Genomic DNA, 18140 nt, shown 5'->3' on the forward strand with positions numbered 1-18140 from the left:
CCGGCAGGGCTGAGTAAGGGACTCCACCAGCGAAGTAGAGAACCCGGCGCCTGGTGCTGTGTCCAGCACCACACAGCTCAGCAGGGCCAGGCAGGCCTTGAGGACCCCTGAACCCATTCTTCTCCTCTGCTATAACTTGACTGTGTGTGTCTCCCCTCCCCAGCTCCCCTAGAAAGTCTAACCGAGTCCCACTGACCAGGACAGCCTGGCGGTGGCTCCCCCTTCCCGGGGTGGCAGCTGCAGGGGGGCGCGGGGCTCTTCTCTCCAAGCCTCAACGCCATCTGTGACCAATATCAAGAAATAGATGTTCACTCCCAGGTGCTCTGATACAGGCAGCAAAACACCACAGATTCCTTCCGTCACAGGTCTAAGTGAACGTGTTTGAGAATGTGGAAAATTAAGAGGAGAGATTGTGTGGGGCTACAACCTTCCCAGCTTTAAACTAATTTCTCAACAGACACCAGTGGCACATGCCTATAATCCCAGCTGCTCAGGGGACCGAGATCTGAAGATGAGGGTCTGAAGCCAGCTACAGTGACTCTTATTTCCAATTAATCCCCAAGACAGTTGGTGGAATGCCAGCCTTGAACAAGAAAGCTAAGGGACAGTGCTCAGGCTCTGAGTTCAAGACCCCATACTCACAGAAAAATGATTTTAAACTAATTTTTTAAGTCTTTATAGCTCACAGCATATGGGTATATTCGTTATGAACTAAGGCCCTGAACTCATACCCTAGAAAAGCTCTTTCCTGACAGATGAGTCTTGGGGGGACAGACTATTGAGGGCTTGGGCCACCCCCAGAGGACTTCTGGCTCGAGGCCTGCTTCAGTTCTGGGGTACGTGGGGAGTTTACACAAGGACCAGATCAGGGTCGCGGCTGGAGAGCAAAAGCAGGGATGGTCACGGGGAGGGCTTTCAGCATTGTCAAGCTTCCTGCCAGTTTCTGGAATACCCCGGAGAAGCAGTTAATACCTGAGAACTGCAGGATGGGATAAAGCCAGGGCTGCCAGCGCTCCGGGCTCATGCAGTTCCACGGCCAGCCACCGGAGGGCGGCCTGGCCTCAGGAACGCAGAGGCTGTAGGGTGCCTGGCCGGCAGAGGCCGGGGCGGCCCCCAGCGGGGCTGGGGCTGCCCACCAGACCGGCTTGGGACCTGTGCTCAAGCTGGACACCAGATTTCTGTCTGTCCAGGGAGCCACAGCTGGGTGGGGGGTCCTCCGGGAGGGCAGCAAGGGCTGCAGCGGGGCACGTGGATGCCAGGTGCTGCTGAGGGAGCGCCCGCCGACATCGTCCTGCCTTGTGGGGGCTGTGTGTGTGTGTGTGTGTGTGATCCTCGGCTGCCCCGGGCTCCGCCATCCTCCATCCCGGCCTGCTGAGTGCAGGGATCGCAGGCATGCGCCACCGCCCCCAGCCCATTGCACGGCAACCTTACGCAGCCCTGTGTCAGCTCAAGCTGACCTCTTTCCAGTGGCTGTGCAGCGATCACCAACATTGCCTCCAGTGTGCATCCCAGGGTCCACACACTTCAGTCCTCGTCTCAGACGAAGGACTTAGGACACAGAAGCTATCCACAGGGGCCTCGTGAATGGACGGGCATGCCCCCCTGCCCACAGGCCTCAGCCCCTCTGCTCCGGCCACATTCACGCCCTCACACAGACTGGCTTCCTCCCCTGCTCATGCCCACAGGCCCCGAATTGTGCCATGTTCTCCTGGCTCTGCCCTCCCCTGAAGCTGGCCCCCTCCTCCCTGGCCTGTCTTTACGTGGGGGGGTGTGGGGGGGTCAGGCCGTGCCGGGGGTCGGATCTAGGACCCTGCAACACAGAGGCAAGCTGAGTTGTGCTGTGTGTCCCAGGTGCTGGTGGCCAGTCCTGTTTCTCCACACTGGGCATGTTGGGTCCGCTCCATGGCTGTGTTACGGCTGGAGGCTGTGACCCTGGCCAGGGCCTTCACAGCTCCCAAGATGTAGCCGCCACCGAGGATCTCAGCCCCGCTCGGAGGACTCCCCCACAGGAAGACACTGCCCAGGGGCCACTGCACAGTGCGGTGTCCGTGCTGCCCCTTCCCCGGGGAGCAGGGCTCTGTGCGGTGACTTCGGCAATTTGCTCTCCCACCGGCATTGAGTGAGGGTGAACCCGGCTTGCCACCCACTCATCTATTCATCTGTAGGGCCCTGTGTGCTGCGAGCGGCCTGCACACTGCCCGGCCGGGTTACTGGTGAACACGAGGGGACCCAGGCATTCTCGGAGATGGAGAAGGGAAGACCAGGGGCAGGCAGGCGCTGTCAGCAGCTGCACACAGGGCCTGGCTTCCTGACCCAGGAACAGGCCCTGCAGCGAAGCCATGCAGATAACGTGGACACGGATCTGCTGGGGTGTGGGGGTGTCCCCCTCTGCAACATCACTGCAGGTACGAGACTTTGGTCTGGGGCTCAGGCAGCCCAGGGACACATCGGACCCCACCTCGGACACAGATCAAACAGGGGTGACACTCAGATGGAGGTCAGATGCAGAGGGTCCTGGCCCCGTGTGTGGAGGCGGTATGGCTTCTGCTCACCGGGCAGGCACGGCTCTGCTTCCTCAGGGAGGGTTCTCTGGCAGTAGGCAGGAGGCAGACCCCACCTGTCCCGCACCCCAGGGACCTGCACCAACCGGGCAGTGAAAGAGCGGGCTCCGAGGGGGGAGCCGGCTGTGCGGTGGCCGGGGTTGGCTTGGCGGGTCAACCTGGGCTGACAGACAGGGAGGAGCCAGGTTTTTAGCACAGCTGGAAAGCGAACCACAGAGCAAGGACAAACTCCTTGCTGCCACGCTCTGCCCAGCGGCAGGGCCTCCAAGCGCAGCAGCAGCATGGGGGGGGGGGGCGGCGGCTGGACCTGCAGGATGATCACCAACCTCCGAATCACACTGGACCACATTTCACCCAAGTCAAGGCTGTGTTTGTCCTCATCAACTGATCTAAAATAAAGTGAAGCTAGGCTTCACACTGGTGGCTCACACCTGTAATCCCAGCTGCTCAGGAGGCTGAGATCCTTGGATCAAAGTTTAAGCTAGCCCCAGCAGGAAAATTACAAACTCCCTGATCTCCAAGAAACTACTCAGAAAAAAAAAAAAAATAAAGCAAAAAAGCTCAGGGACAGTGCTCAGGCTCTGAGTTAAAAAAATCCCAGGACTGTCAGGCACCAGTGGCTCATGCCTATAATCCTAGCTCAGGAGGCTGAGATCTGAGGATCATAGTTCAAAGCCAGCCTGGGCAAGAAAGTCTGAGAGACTCTTATCTTCAATGAGCCACCAGAAAACCGGAAGTGGTGCTGTGACTCAAATGGTAGAGGGCTAGCTTTGAGCTGAAGAGCTGAGGGACAGCGCCCAGGCCCAGAGTTCAAGTGCTACGATGGATTAAAAAAAAAAAGTGACAACACAATGTAGATAGAACTGAAAATAAGAACAAAGCAGACGGCCATCCTGAACCAGAAGCCTGGGAAACAGAAGTGGGCATCCTCGTGTGGAACACTCTAGAAGCTGTGTGAGCAAAAGCGACGGCAGAGCGCTGAGGGGGGCGGCCTCCTATCCTTCTGGAAGCCTTTTGTGCTTCTGTCTGGAAGATGCATTTGGAGAACAACCCACTGAGCACAGAGTCCACGGACTTGTCCTTGTAACGGGAGCTGGCCAGTCCCGAAGTCCCCTCTAATGAGCTGTAGACCTGAGACGCTCAGGTGGACGGGGGCAAGCCTGGAGGACCAACGTCCCTCCCGGGCAGCGAGAGCGCGGGCAGCAGGGGCTGAAGCCCCTCGGCAGCTTTCTCCCCGGGCAGAGGCCTGGGCCTGGCATCGTGGAGGGGGCTTGCTGCAGGTGGCAACCGTGCTTTTCTCCTCCCCGCCTTCTCTCTCTCCCTCTGCCAGTCCTGGGGCTTGAACTCTGGGCCTGAGCACGGTTTCTGAGCGTCTTTTGCTCTTCTGGCTTTTTCTGTGATTAACCCTTGAGCGGCTGGGCCTCTGGGCCCGGTGTTCGTTTCTTTGTGAAGGAGTCACCGAATAACCAGCGCGGTGCCTGGGAGCTTCTCATAAAGATTACCAGGTTAAGAATTTAATAATGTTTTGTATTTATATTAACAGACTATTTACACGTGTTTATCATTAAAAACAAACAAACAGACCCTTTCCGCTTCGCGTCCGGGGAGGGGGCCTCTGCGCCTCCCTCCCCGCGGCCGGCCTCTTCCCGCAGCCCGGTCTCTTCCCGCAGCCCGGCCTCTTCCCGCAGCCCGGCCTCTTCCCGCAGCCCGGCCTCTTCCCGCAGCCCGGCCTCGGGGTGTTTTTGGTTCTTTTCACCGTCGGAGGAGCCCGAAATTAACAAAAGATACAAAACGTTAAAAACGCTGCGGTGCGGGCGGCCTTGCGGGGCGGGCGGGCCCCTGACCTCCCCTCGGGGCGGCCTTGCGGGGCGGGCGGCCTTGCGGGGCGGGCGGCCGCTGACCTCCCCTGACTCCCGCCCCGCCCCGCCGGCCGTCTACCGCGCCTCCACCTCCTGCGGGTTGCGCGGCGGCGGCGGGGAGAAGTCGGGCGCGGCGCGGGGGGCGCGCGGGGCCCGCGGCGGCCACCAGGGGCGGCGGGGCGCCGAGCGCGGCGGCGCGGGCGGGCGGCGGCGGCGGCGGGCGCGGGAGGCGCAGGGCGCCCGGCGGCCCGGGCTCGGGGCCCGGCGGCGGCGGCGGCCCGGGCTCGGGCTCCCGCGGGCGCTCGGGGCTGCGGTCCAGCGGCTCGCGGTCGCGGTACGGGCGCGGCGCGGGGAAGGCGCGGCGCGGCGCCTCCAGGCCGCGGAAGGCGTCCCGCAGCGGCTCCCACGCCAGGCCCAGGCGCTCGCGGCCCAGGCCCGGGCCCAGGCCGGGCGGCGCGGGCGCGGGCGCGGGGCGCGGGCGCGCGGGGCCCGGCGCCGGCTGCTCCTCCTCCCCGCGCTCCTCCTTGACCTTCACGTCGCCGCGGGGCTCGCGCGGGGACGGCGCGCGGGGCTCCAGCGCGGGCGACAGGCTCTCCTTGACCCGCGGCGGGAGGCCGCCCAGGGCGCGGCCCGGCAGGCGCGTCTTCTCCAGCAGCTCCCTGCGCGACAGGCCGGGCGGAGGGCGGAGGGCGGAGGGCGGAGGTCAGCGCCCGCGCCGCCGCGCGCCCTCAGTCAGCCCAGAGGCCGGGGGGTCAGGCCGCGACCGGAAAGGGGTCACCGGGGGCCGCGGATGGGGGTGAGCCAGGCCGCCGGGTCGGGCGGGGATGCGGGCGGCCGCGCGAGGGGGCCGGGCGGGGCCGTGTGAGCACGCCGGGGGCGGGGCCGTGTGAGCACGCCGGGGGCGGGGCCGTGTGAGCACGCCGGGGGCGGGGCCGTGTGAGCACGCCGGGGGCGGGGCCGTGTGAGCACGCCGGGGGCGGGGCCGTGTGAGCACGCCGGGGCGGACGGACGGGGCGGGGCCACGGGTGGGGGCGGGGCTGGCGGGGCGGGGCCACGAGGCGGGGCGGGGCTTCCACCTTCCCACTCAGAGTGGTGCCAGCTGCCATCGCTCTCCCCCTGGGCTCCTCTGTGACCGCAGGGCAGGGTGGGGTGGAGGAGAGGGGGAAACACGGGTGCAGGGGGAGCTGGGGAGGCACAGGGTGGAGGGGGAGCTGGGCAGGCGCAGGGTGGAGGGGGAGCTGGGGAGGCGCAGGGTGGAGGGGGAGCTGGGGAGGCGCAGGGTGGAGGGGGAGCTGGGGAGGCGCAGGGTGGAGGGGGAGCTGGGGAGGCGCAGGGTGGAGGGGGAGCTGGGGAGGCGCAGGGTGGAGGGGGAGCTGGGGAGGCGCAGGGTGGAGGGGGAGCTGGGGAGGCGCAGGGTGGAGGGGGAGCTGGGGAGGCGCAGGGTGGAGGGGGAGCTGGGGAGGTGCAGGGTGGAGGGGGAGCTGGGGAGGCGCAGGGTGGAGGAGCTGGGGAGGTGCAGGGTGGAGGAGGGGGAGCTGGGGAGGTGCAGGGTGGAGGGGGAGCTGGGGAGGCGCAGGGTGGAGGGGGAGCTGGGGAGGCACAGGGTGGAGGAGGGGGAGCTGGGGAGGCGCAGGGTGGAGGAGGGGGAGCTGGGGAGGCGCAGGGTGGAGGAGCTGGGGAGGCGCAGGGTGGAGGGGGAGCTGGGGAGGCGCAGGGTGGAGGGGGAGCTGGGGAGGCGCAGGGTGGAGGAGGGGGAGCTGGGGAGGTGCAGGGTGGAGGAGGGGGAGCTGGGGAGGCACAGGGTGGAGGAGGGGGAGCTGGGGAGGCGCAGGGTGGAGGAGGGGGAGCTGGGGAGGCGCAGGGTGGAGGGGGAGCTGGGGAGGCGCAGGGTGGAGGGGGAGCTGGGGAGGTGCAGGGTGGAGGGGGAGCTGGGGAGGTGCAGGGTGGAGGAGGGGGAGCTGGGGAGGTGCAGGGTGGAGGGGGAGCTGGGTGGAGGGGGAGCTGGGGAGGTGCAGGGTGGAGGGGGAGCTGGGGAGGTGCAGGGTGGAGGAGGGGGAGCTGGGGAGGTGCAGGGTGGTGGAGGGGGAGCTGGGGAGGTGCAGGGTGGAGGGGGAGCTGGGGAGGCACAGGGTGGAGGGGGGAGGCACAGGATGGAGGGGGAGCTGGGGGGGTAGGGGAGGTACAGGGAGGTACAGGGAGGGGGAGGTAGGGGAGGTAGGAGGGGGAGGGGGAGCTGGGGGAGCTGGGGAGGTTCGGGGTGGAGGAGGGGCGGCCGGTGCGGGGTGCGGTCCACTCACCGCTCGCAGTCCTCTCTGCCCTTGTCCAGCTCTCTGTCGGGGCTGGTCAAGACGTCCAAAGGCTTGGGCCACGTGGGCGGCGTGGGGAAGGAGGGCGGGGCGCGGTGCAGCCGGGTCCAGGCCTCGTGGGGGCTGGGCAGGCCGTGCAGCGTGGAGCCCTCCTTGGGGGCAAAGAGGCTGCCCCCGGGAGCTGCCGTGGGAGGGGACACGGGGTGGGGTGAGTGTGCGGGCTCCTGTCCTGGGACAGCTTCTCCAGACCTCATAGGGGTGCGGCCTGGACAGGAGCGGTGCAGGGGAGACCAGGGGGACGCAGGGTGAACCACAGGTGTGGGAAGGACACGGGGAGGACATGGGGGGCCGCGGGGAGGACACGGGGAGGACCCGGGGGGACACAGGGAGGACGCAGGGAGGACACAGGACGTGGGGAGGACGAGGGGGGGGACACAGGGAGGACGCAGGGAGGACGCGGGGAAGACGCGGGGGGGACACAGGGAGGACGTGGGGGGGACGCGGGGAGGACGCGGGGGGGACACAGGGAGGATGCGGGGAGGACACAGGGAGGATGCGGGGGGGACGTGGGGAGGACACGGGGAGGACGCAGGGGGGACGCAGGGAGGACGCGGGGAGGACGCGGGGGGGACACAGGGAGGACGCAGGGGGGACACAGGGAGGACGCGGGGGGGACACAGGGAGGACGCGGGGAGGACACAGGGAGGACGCAGGGGGGACACGGAGGACGCAGGGGGGACACAGGGAGGACGCGGGGGGGACACAGGGAGGACGCGGGGGGGACACAGGGAGGACGTGGGGGAACACAGGGAGGACACAGAATGCGGGGAGGATGCGGGGAGGACACGGGGAGGACACAGGACGCGGGGAGGACGCAGGGGGGACACAGGGAGGACGCGGGGAGGATGCAGGGGGGACACAGGGAGGACGCGGGGAGGATGCGGGGGGGATGCGGGGAGGACACGGGGGGGACACGGGGAGGACACAGGGGGGATGCGGGGAGGACACAGGACGCGGGGAGGACACAGGACGTGGGGAGGACACAGGGAGGATGCGGGGAGGACGCAGGGGGGACACAGGACGTGGGGAGGACACGGGGGGACACAGGGAGGACACGGGGAGGACGTGGGGGGGACGTGGGGAGGACACGGGGGGACACAGGGAGGATGCGGGGAGGACACGGGGAGGACGCGGGGAAGACACAGGATGCGGGGAGGACACGGGAAGGACGCGGGGAGGACACAGGATGCGGGGAGGACACGGGGAGGACGCGGGGAGGACACAGGACGCGGGGAGGATGCGGGGAGGACACAGGGAGGATGCGGGGAGGACGCAGGGGGGACACAGGATGCGGGGAGGACACAGGGAGGATGCGGGGAGGACGCGGGGAGGACACAGGGGGGACACGGGGAGGACACAGGACGTGGGGAGGACACAGGGAGGATGCGGGGAGGACACGGGGGGACACAGGGAGGATGCGGGGAGGATGCGGGGGGGGGACACAGGGAGGATGCGGGGAGGACGCGGGGGGACACAGGGAGGACGCGGGGAGGACGCGGGGAGGACGCAGGGGGGAGGCGGGGGACCCCGGTCACTCACTCAGCACACGGCTGCCCAGGCCTCCGAAGGCATGGCTCCCCAAGCTTCCCAGGCCCCCGAAGGTGCTTGCTCTACTGAAGGGGTCTGCAGGGAAAGGGGTCTCAGGAGGACGCCAAGGCCGGCAGGGGTGGCCCCAGAGGGTTTGGGCAGGCAGGGACGCCGGTACCACCACCGGTACTCACCTCCTAGAGCCCCCCGCCCTCCGGCCAGGCTGCACGGGGTCCGGCACCCACCTGTCAGGTGACCAGCTGGCAGGAAGCTGCTGGGATGGGTCGAAGGTCCAAATGGGTCGGTAGCCAGATGGGCAGCACCTGAGTATTGGGTAGCCAGGTTAAAAGAACCCCAGAAGGTGTACCTGGCATGTCCAGCCTGCAGTGCCAGTCACCGGTGGAAGCTGGCCCCTCTGCCCCAAGCCCCCCAGCCCCTGTGAAGGTAGTGGGCAGGGGCAGAGGTCAGTCCCCTCCCCAGAGCCGGAGTTGACATGACTTTGGTGACAACTACTTGGGACGGGGGGGGTGGTGCAGCAAGAGTTCTAACTGTGCCAAGGCTCCCTCAAAGCGCCGGGATCTGGGGCAGAGACTGAAGGCAAAGGCCCAAGTCGAGTGAGCCAATATGGCTGGCTCCTAAGGCCAGTAACCGGAGCTTTTAGCCCACCAGCCAGAAATGATCCTGGCTACCAGGCCTTGTGTGTGGGACGTCTGTCTTGTTTGTGAGACCCTGTACACAGGGTCCAGCCCACAAGGGTCCCCATGGCAACCGTGCTGACCGATCGCTGAGGCACCCAGAGCCAAGTATGGAGAGTAGTGCTGGGGCTACTGGCCTGAGTCCACCTGCACATGGGGCACGCGTCCCGCACGTCAGGAGTAAGGCTCTCGCCACACACGCCCATGGCAGAGGTTCGCTCTGCACAGGGCACCCACAGCATGTGTCCCCATACTCCCCAACTAGCCATGGGCACAGCCCACCCAGAGCCACCCACACCCAGCCTATCATCAATCCAGAGATAAGCATCAGTGCACACAGTGAGAATGGCTGAGCTCCCCCTCCAGTTAGACCAGACTAGCAAGGAAACAAAGCACATGGCCGGGAACGCCCCTCACTAGGGTGACATGCAGATTCACAAAGCTTTTTCTTTTTTAAGGGTTACTGGGTCTCTCAGGCTGAGAGGACAGAAGGTTTATACACTGTAGGGATCAGGGTTAGCAAGGCTGGGAAGTACAGGAGAGAGACAGCTACACTTCCCTCAAAATCAACATGCACCTTTGCTTTCTAGCAACAATCCACTAAAGACTTCAATTTCAGCCGGGCGCCGGTGGCTCACGCCTGTAATCCTAGCTACTCAGGAGGCTGAGATCTGAGGATCGCGGTTCAAAGCCAGCCCGGGCAGGAGAGACCGTGAGACTCCTATCTCCAATAAACCACTAGAAAACCGGAAGTGGCACTGTAGCTCAAGTGGTAGAGCACTCGCCTTGAGCTGAAGAGCTGAGGGACAAGCGCCCAGGCCCAGAGTTCAAGCCCCACAACCACCAAAAAAAAAAAAAAAAAAAAAAAAAAAAAAAAAAGACTTCAATTTCCAGTCCTACTCTGGGATTCTTCTCTTCTTCCGTGACTTAAGTTTACTTGTGGAGCTGGGGCTTGGGCTTACAGGTAGGAAGACATTCGAGGAAGATAAATTCAAGTCCATATATATGTTCAACCCAGTCCCAGTAGGAACCCTGAGTTTTTAGTGACTCTAGGAGGTGGGTTCAAGTTCTTACGGAAAAGCAAAGTGGCACAAGGGACGTGGTAGCTAGAAGGGAGGCAGTTGTCAGATGGAGTAAGGCAGCTGCAGAACAGGACACCTGGTGGAGCACTGGGGAGGTGTCCTGGGGCCTGAGCCGGGCTGCAGGCTGCAGGGAATACCCCTGCTCTCTGTGGGAGAGAGCTAAGAGGGGCCAGCACGCATCCGTCCAGTGGACAGACCTGCCTGCATCCTGTGTACTGTCTATCTGATCTGGCAGCAGAGAGCCGCCAGCTGGGAAGCCTGAGCAAGGGAGATGCGGGGACAGAGGTGGGTCAGGCCTTGGGCTAGGGACCCGACTGTGGAAGAGGGCTCCTGTAGAAAGGGCAGGTGCAGAATCTGGCCGGCAAGGCCCGAGGGAGATGTCTCCGCTGGGACACGCAGGCTCAGATTCTGGGTTTCAGGAGGTTCCCACCACACCCATGGCTGAGGAACAGTGCCCACACCTGGTCCGCACAGCGTCCTCTAGTGTTCACGCTGAGCATGCCGGGCGGGTGCCTGCCCCCAACCGTCTACCCCCACCGCCGCTGCCTCTGCCTTCCCCTCCCCTCTGCTAACTGCTCTATCACTGAGAGGATAGCACATGTTTCTGTGAGAGGGGTGTATGGGGAACTGCTCCCTGTACTAAAAGGAAAGCTATCTTTGGAGGCTGGCCTAGGAGAGGTCTTACCTGTGCCAGAGAAGAGGGGCCGGGCCAAGTCCTGTGGGTAATGGAACCCCGAGAGCATGCCTGGGGCTGGGGGCCTGCTGCACAGGTCCAGCTTTGCGCCCACCTCCAGCTTGGGAGGGTCCAGCTGCATCTGCTGAGGGACAGAGCATGGGCAGGGACCACCTGCCGAGGCCGGCCCACCTCAGGGGCCCTTGGCCAGGGCTCACAGGGGCCTCAGGGGGCTGATGGTGGGAAGAAGAGAGCTCCAGCTGGTGCCAGGGGCTCACGCCTGTAGCCCTAGCTACTCATTCTCAGGAGGCTGAGATCGGAGGATTGCGGTTTGAAGCCAGCCCTGGCAGAAAAGTCCCTGTGACTCTCTTAATCACTCAAAAACTGGAAATAGAGCTGTGGCTCAAGGTGGTAGAGCACTAGCCTTGAGTAAAAAGAGCTCAGGCCCTGAGTTCAAGCCTCACGACTGATGGCAAAGAAAAAAAAAATTGGAATAAAAAGAACAGAAAGCTCAAATGTTACCATAAGAACAAAATGGAAAGCCAATAATGAGGTATTTCCCACTCCACTCTGTTCAAATGCAGGGCCTAGCATGTGCTAGGCCACTCTGCTTTCGTTACTTTTAGGTGGGGTCCCATGTTTATGCCCAGGCCTAGTTCCTGACAGGTCCTCCTACTTAGGCCCCCACAGAGTTGGGATAATCGTGTGCACCACCATGCTCAGCCTTTTTGTTGAGATGGGGTGTCACGTCTTGCCTGGGCTGACCTCTGCCTCCCAAACAGGATTACAGACATGAGCCAACATGCCTGCCCTTTTCTATTACCTGTGAAATCTGATTTTATTTACAGCATAAGGATGTGCCTTATGTTTAGGACTTTATTTTGGGTGTACGGATCATGAAAAAGTCTACCTGAACTTAGATTTTGTAAAATTCAGTTGAAAATGTACATGTACAGGCCTGTAGTTCCAAATAATTGATTTTTTCAAGGACACAGTTGTGTTTTAAAAGCTCAATTTATTAAGTAAAACGGAGACGACCGCTCTGGCGGCCGTACCGGCTGGTGCTGGCAGGTGCGCCAGCTGTCTCCGGGGCTGGCTGCAAGGCCCTCCAGCTTGGGGAGGGCCATTCCCCAGGGCACCACTAGGTCCCTCGGGAGATGGCTACGGCTACTCCCCCACTGCCATCACTGGAGACGTAGTCAGGCAATAACCCCAGCCCCCTGAGGGAGCCCGCCACTGTACACCCCCACTTGCATATGCAGACAGTACTCTGTGACAAATCCCTTTCCACTGACTTTTCAAAGTGCACTTAGGACATACGATGCAGGAGATGCACCCAGAGGCTCCGAGAACCACAGGACCATCGTGAAAACAGGGCCGGGGGGCCCAACGGTCATGCTAGTCTCCTGGAAGGGGTCTCTCTTAACCCCCCCCCAACTGCCTGCCCCAAACAAGACATGTGTGAACACACCAGCTCACTCCTGACCTCTACCACTCTGCGCAAGGCTCCAGCCAGGCAGCAGGCAGGAGGTCCCACTCGCTGCCTGCAGCCTCCCAGATGGTCCCACTGGAGAGACCCTAGCGGCGTGCCCACCTGGCCTAGCCTCACCTTCATCTTCTGCTGGTGGTGGTAGATCTGCCAGGCGATCTGCACGTGCACGGCACACCACTTCCCTGGTTTCTACGACAGGACCAGGGTGTGCTCAGTGGGGCCAGCGCCTCTCCCAGCCCTTTCCTTCCCGAGTCCTGCCATCACAGCCACCCAAGGCCAACCAGGAGGGTCCAGTGTGATTTCCCCAGGTGAGCACACTTACCCTGACTGCTGTCCGGTATGGGTCGGACACCTGTGGTCGACAGAGAGAGCAGTGGTCACATCTAGGCTGTGCAGCAGGACAGGTGCAGGGGCGCTGGAGGGCTGCAGGGGGCAGGGGTGCATGGCTGGGGACACCTACCCCAGGGGCTTTCTGTAGCAGAGTGTGAACCGCACTGGCCCGGCCTGTTACCTCGATGGGGTTTGAAGTCTGAGGAGGCAAGCAGAGAGGAAGAGGGGGTGAGTAACCCCTCTGCTGAGGGAGGAGTTAAGCGCCAGGCCAGGGAGCCGGAGCTTCCTGGTTCTGGGCTGGGCCCAGGCTTTCCCGTGGGGTCCTCCACGCTGTGGCCTGGCCGCTCGCCCAGGGGGCCTCTGCCCAGGCAGATAAGGGGCTCCCGGTACTGATGCCATAGGGAGTATGGCCCATGTGAGGCTTAGTCCTCTTCCCTGGAGCCCTGGAGAGAGCTGAAGGGAGGCGGGCCCCACAGACTGCGCGGGAGAGGCTGTGGCCCCCTCCTGCCCAGCACCCTGGCTCTTCCGCTCCTTCCCGCCAGGGCCCGGCAATGGCACCGTGCCACCTGGCCGTCTTCTCAGGCACATGCTTCGGACCCTGCCCTGCTCAGAAACAGCGCAGCAGACTGCAGACAGGCCCCTGCCTGGCAGCCACACATCCGAACTCCAGGATGGACTGGTGCTGCTTCCCTAGCCCTCCTCCCACGTGAGCCCCGCCCTGGACCCCCAGCACCTGTACCTTGGGCTGAAAAGCACCCTGCAGGGACCCAAAGGGGCCAGAGTGTGCAAGCAGGGCAGGCAGCCCTGGGCCAGTGGGAGGGAAGGGCGGGAAGAGCTGCAAAAAAGAGAGAGCATTCTGGGCAGAGGGCTCCTGGCCCGTGGAGGCCTCCTGACCCCACCCCACACCCAGGAGGTGGCAGAGCCCAGGGGCAGCTTCCCCGCCCCCCAGCAGGGCCCAAGCACAGGGTTACTCACATTGGAATGTCGGAAGTAGGGGTTGTCCAGCTTGGGTGAGAACTTATCAAACTGCAAGGGAAAAAAAGATGAGGTGAGGCTTCAAGTACCTGCTGTCCACCCTCCGTGGGCCCCTCACCCACCCACTGGGCAGCGGCCTGCATGGGCGCTGTGCCTTCTAAAGTAGACAGCCTATGTCCAGCTGTCTCCAGGCTCGAGTACTGGCCCCTAGCTGTGAGCTATGCCCGGGGGTGGGTGTCCTCCTCTCCACAGTCCCTAGGCCGGGTAGCCGACAAGGCCCCGGGAGAGGGCAGCTGAGGTCACGGGCAGTGGAAGGCCTAAGGCGCTGGCTGGGAACACGCTACAGGAAGCACCCAGGCTGCCGACCGAGGATACGGCCCCCCACAGCAGCTGCTCAGAAGTGGGGGTGAACCCCTGGCACATGGGGGTGGTTCAAGCCCAGTTTGTGTGGCTTCCAGACTTGGTGTCCGGCTGCAGGTACGTGCTGGGGACTCAGCAAGGGGGCAGCCGGCCCACCTGTGGACACGGGCATCTGTCCAAGCACAGGACAGCTCCGATGGTCTGGCACCCCGGCTGGGGGGCCCGGGGGGGGGTCTGGACACAGACCCACAGAGGGGGGGGCCCCACCTCGCGTGTGCTGCCTGTGCCTGCGCGTGTGAGTCTGTGTGTGCCTGCTGCGGTCCCGCCCCGCCCCTGCTGGCACGTGGGCCTACGCACCGGCGGGGGTGCGGCCGGCGGCACCAGCGGCGTCGGGGGCAGCCCGGGGAAAGGGGCGAATGTGTGTTGGTGCTGGTGTGTGTGCTGGTGTGTGTGCTGGTGTGTGTGCTGGTGCTGGTGAAACTCGGCCCGCAGCAGAGCCCCCCCGCCCAGGGAGGCGCCAGGCCGCTCCGCACTCTGCACCAGAAACCGCGTGTTCAGCTCTTGCCTGAGCAGCTCGTGATCTACAAGAGAAAAAGAGAGAGAGACAGAGAGGCACGTTGGCCGCGGGCTCCCGGCGGGCGAGGCGGATAGTCACCTGGACTCGGCAGGCCAAGCCGTGGTGGCCGCTCCCTACGTGCGGGCCCAAGGGTGGAGGGAAGAGAGGAGCCTGTGACCAAGTACCAATCAGAATCCCCGAATGAGGCTGGCAATACATGATTGGCTGGTTGAATGAGATCAACAGGCTGGCATCTAGAGGCAAGAGAGAAGTCGGTGAGCCCTGCCCCTGGGTCCCTCTGCTTCCATGGAAGGGCTCTGGGTGAGCCCTGCCCCTGGGTCCCTCTGCTTCCATGGAAGGGCTCTGGGTGAGCCCTGCCCCTGGGTCCCTCTGCTTCCATGGAAGGGCTCTGGGTGAGCCCTGCCCCTGGGTCCCTCTGCTTCCATGGAAGGGCTCTGGGTGAGCCCTGCCCCTGGGTCCCTCTGCTTCCATGGAAGGGCTCTGGAGGGACGGAGTGGACGCGCCCCAGAGTCCCTGTCACAGAGTGTCTCCCCAGGCTGATTCTCGGGGCTAAGGGAGAAATCCCTCGGGACTAGTCCTACACCCCAGCGGGCACCACCCTGGGGCACAGGGAGGGAGTCAGTCACAGGCAGGAGGGGGCACAGAGCCCCTGCGGTCCGCCCGATGGAGGAGGGAGGGTCCGCTGCACGGTGGAGGGCTGCCTGCTGCAGCCCCAAGAACGACTGAGTGGGGCAGCAGCTCAGACTAAGGGCCTCCCGGGGCTCTGCTCCCTGCCCCAGGGGAGCGGATTCCTGGTTTTGACACCTACCGGCTGGGTGTCCTGGGATGACCAGGCTGCTGGTGGGAGGCGCTGGGGGTGGGGGCAGTGCTGGGGGGGCGGCGAACATGGCCGCTGCGTGGTGCTGGTGCTGCACCTGGGACCGGAGCGCCAGGTGTGAGGTAGAGAGGTGGGGGCCGGGCCCGAGCGGCGACAGTGACACGTGCTTGGCCAGGCCCGGGGGACCCCCACTGCCTGTGCTGCTCCTGCTGAGAGACACAGGGCTCAAGGTGACTGGCGGGCCCCGGCCCCGGCCCCGGAACTCGAGGCCTTCCCTCTCCCTCCACCACAGTGCCGCAGGCCTCTTCCCTGCCTGCCCCCACCCACGGGCACACCGTCTCTCCCCACCTGAGGCTGTGCAAATGGAGGCCGCCGGGCACCACCTGGCCGGGACCGGAGAAGGCGCCCAGGGAGGGAGGCACGTGCGCTGGGAGGGAGCCCCGGGGCTGCGGGGCTATGGACTGGGGCTGCGGGCCGTGGTGGGCCACCGCGGGCGCCTCCCTCTTCACCAGGGGGCCGGCCTGGGCGGCGGGCAGAGGCCCCAGGGCTGCCACGGGCAGCGGGAAGGGGTCTGCGCTGAGCTCGCGGCTTCGCTCCAGGCCGGACACTTTGGGCACGGCTCCCGCCTTGGCCTCAGACGCCTCACCCCTTGCTGGACCTGCAGAGAGGGCAGAGAGGAGGCAGGTGTACTCTTGGGTTGGCACCCTGAGTGCCCAAGTCCCACCCATACTCCTGGCAGCCCACTGGGGGTTCCTGTGGTCACACCGCCATCTTCCCCAGAAGCCTTGTGCTTTATGCAAGGATGCACAGCCAGGGCATTCTAGGCCCCACAGAATCGCAGGGTTTGTACAGCTGTAAACCCACATTACAGATATGACCAAGGTATGTCAATGACTGGTACCTGCCTGCCCTCGGCTCATCTCCTTGGTTTCTAAGACCCTACCTCCTCTTTCTAGAAGCCTCCAGGTGGTTAAGAGAAGCTGCTCCCTTATGTTGTTCCTGCTCTCCTTTGCCCTGCCCATAGAAGACCCTCCTAAGTTTCCGGCTGTTCCATCTCTGCCTTCCTGCCAGACCGTAGAGCCAGAGACCAGGAGCTGGTCAGGGATGTACTCACCTCTGTCTGCTACTGGGGCAAAGAGCTTCTCGGAGCCCACTGATGCCTGGGAAGATAAAAGAGGTGGGGCTGGGGTGACCGATACCCACAACCCACGTTGTGGTGGCTGGACCCCACGAGCCTCGTGCGTGCTCCCCAAGGGAGAGCAGGCTCAGGTCTGGGGGTGTGCATCTTCACCAAGGTGGCAGATGGGGTCTTCTCTGCTCAGAGCACCAATCTTCCTCAAGTGTGGAGACGTTTGGAGGGCACAGTCTGAGCTGAGAACGTCACTGCCCAGCGTGCGGCCCACCTCTGTGCCCGGGGCCTGAACCCTGGCAGGCTAGGGGCAGAAGAGGAAAAACACTGCCTGAGTCTCTTGCCTGACCGGGACACTGACCTGGCAAGTTAGCAAGGGTCAAAGAGCCACCTGACAGGTCAAAGAGGTGCCCATCCACCCCGTGCCTCCAGGTGGGTCACATTCCCAGCACTGAACTGAGATGGCCTGGCATACAGGTATGCATGTTCTCAGGGGTGTGAACCTTACCACACTCCCATAGGGCCATAAATGCTCTGCTGCATCTCTCTAGAGAACCCTCCATGAGGACCAGGCTCTGCTCCATCTCTAGAGAACCCCCATGAGGACCAGGCTCTCCTCCATCTCTAGAGAACCTCCATGAGGACCAGGCTCTGCTCCATCTCTAGAGAACCCCCATGAGGACCAGGCTCTGCTCCATCTCTAGAGAACCCTCCATGAGGACCAGGCTCTGCTCCATCTCTAGAGAACCTCCATGAGGACCAGGCTCTGCTCCATCTCTAGAGAACCCTCCATGAGGACCAGGCTCTGCTCCATCTCTAGAGAACCTCCATGAGGACCAGGCTCTGCTCCATCTCTAGAGAACCCCCATGAGGACCAGGCTCTGCTCCATCTCTAGAGAACCCCCATGAGGACCAGGCTCTGCTCCATTTCTAGAGAACCTCCATGAGGACCAGGCTCTTCTCCATCTCTCTAGAGAACCCTCCATGAGGACCAGGCTCTGCTCCATCTCTAGAGAACCCCCATGAGGACCAGGCTCTCCTCCATCTCTAGAGAACCCTCCATGAGGACCAGGCTCTGCTCCATCTCTAGAGAACCTCCATGAGGACCAGGCTCTGCTCCATCTCTAGAGAACCCCCATGAGGACCAGGCTCTGCTCCATCTCTAGAGAACCCCCATGAGGACCAGGCTCTGCTCCATCTCTAGAGAACCTCCATGAGGACCAGGCTCTTCTCCATCTCTCTAGAGAACCCTCCATGAGGACCAGGCTCTGCTCCATCTCTAGAGAACCCCCATGAGGACCAGGCTCTCCTCCATCTCTAGAGAACCCTCCATGAGGACCAGGCTCTGCTCCATCTCTAGAGAACCCCCATGAGGACCAGGCTCTGCTCCATCTCTAGAGAACCTCCATGAGGACCAGGCTCTGCTCCATCTCTAGAGAACCCTCCATGAGGACCAGGCTCTGCTCCATCTCTAGAGAACCCCCATGAGGACCAGGCTCTTCTCCATCTCTAGAGAACCCTCCATGAGGACCAGGCTCTGCTCCATCTCTAGAGAACCCCCATGAGGACCAGGCTCTGCTCCATCTCTAGAGAACCCCCATGAGGACCAGGCTCTGCTCCATCTCTACAGAACCCTCCATGAGGACCAGGCTCTGCTCCAGCTCTCTAGAGGACGCCCCTCCCCCCAGTTGGCAGAG

At 63.6% G+C, this 18140-nt stretch overlaps 1 protein-coding gene across 1 annotated transcript; it reads right to left on the reverse strand.

Moving 5' to 3' along the window:
• Positions 1-1802: 1802 nt before the first annotated feature.
• Positions 1803-17912, reverse strand: LOC138821851 (fibrosin-1-like protein). The gene is made up of 21 exons (XM_070014301.1): positions 17847-17912; positions 16678-16747; positions 16429-16578; positions 15663-15972; positions 15306-15520; positions 14662-14730; positions 14278-14501; positions 13561-13611; positions 13325-13420; positions 12716-12784; positions 12578-12607; positions 12373-12444; positions 10776-10908; positions 8559-8636; positions 8326-8409; positions 6718-6907; positions 4500-5079; positions 4146-4309; positions 2791-2950; positions 2553-2724; positions 1803-2101 (listed from the first exon to the last, which is right to left on the reverse strand). The coding sequence occupies exons 1-21, from the start codon at positions 17910-17912 to the stop codon at positions 1803-1805; spliced, it is 3282 nt and encodes a 1093-aa protein (XP_069870402.1).
• Positions 17913-18140: the final 228 nt, after the last annotated feature.

The sequence above is a fragment of the Dipodomys merriami genome, unplaced genomic scaffold, assembly GCF_024711535.1.
Source record: "Dipodomys merriami isolate MVZ:Mamm:240054 unplaced genomic scaffold, mDipMer1.0.p SCAF_943, whole genome shotgun sequence".
NCBI classification, from domain to species: domain Eukaryota; kingdom Metazoa; phylum Chordata; class Mammalia; order Rodentia; family Heteromyidae; genus Dipodomys; species Dipodomys merriami.

Coding starts and splice junctions, on each gene's coding strand:
- LOC138821851 (XM_070014301.1), bottom strand. CDS start 17,912: ATGGAGCAGAGCCTGGTCCTCATGGAGGGTTCTCTAGAGATGGAGCAG. Junction 15,973..16,428: donor TGCCCCAGTAGCAGACAGAG/GTGAGTACATCC, acceptor CCCTCTCTGCAG/GTCCAGCAAGGGGTGAGGCG. Junction 2,102..2,552: donor AGCAGAGCCGTGCCTGCCCG/GTGAGCAGAAGC, acceptor CCGGTGGGAGAG/CAAATTGCCGAAGTCACCGC.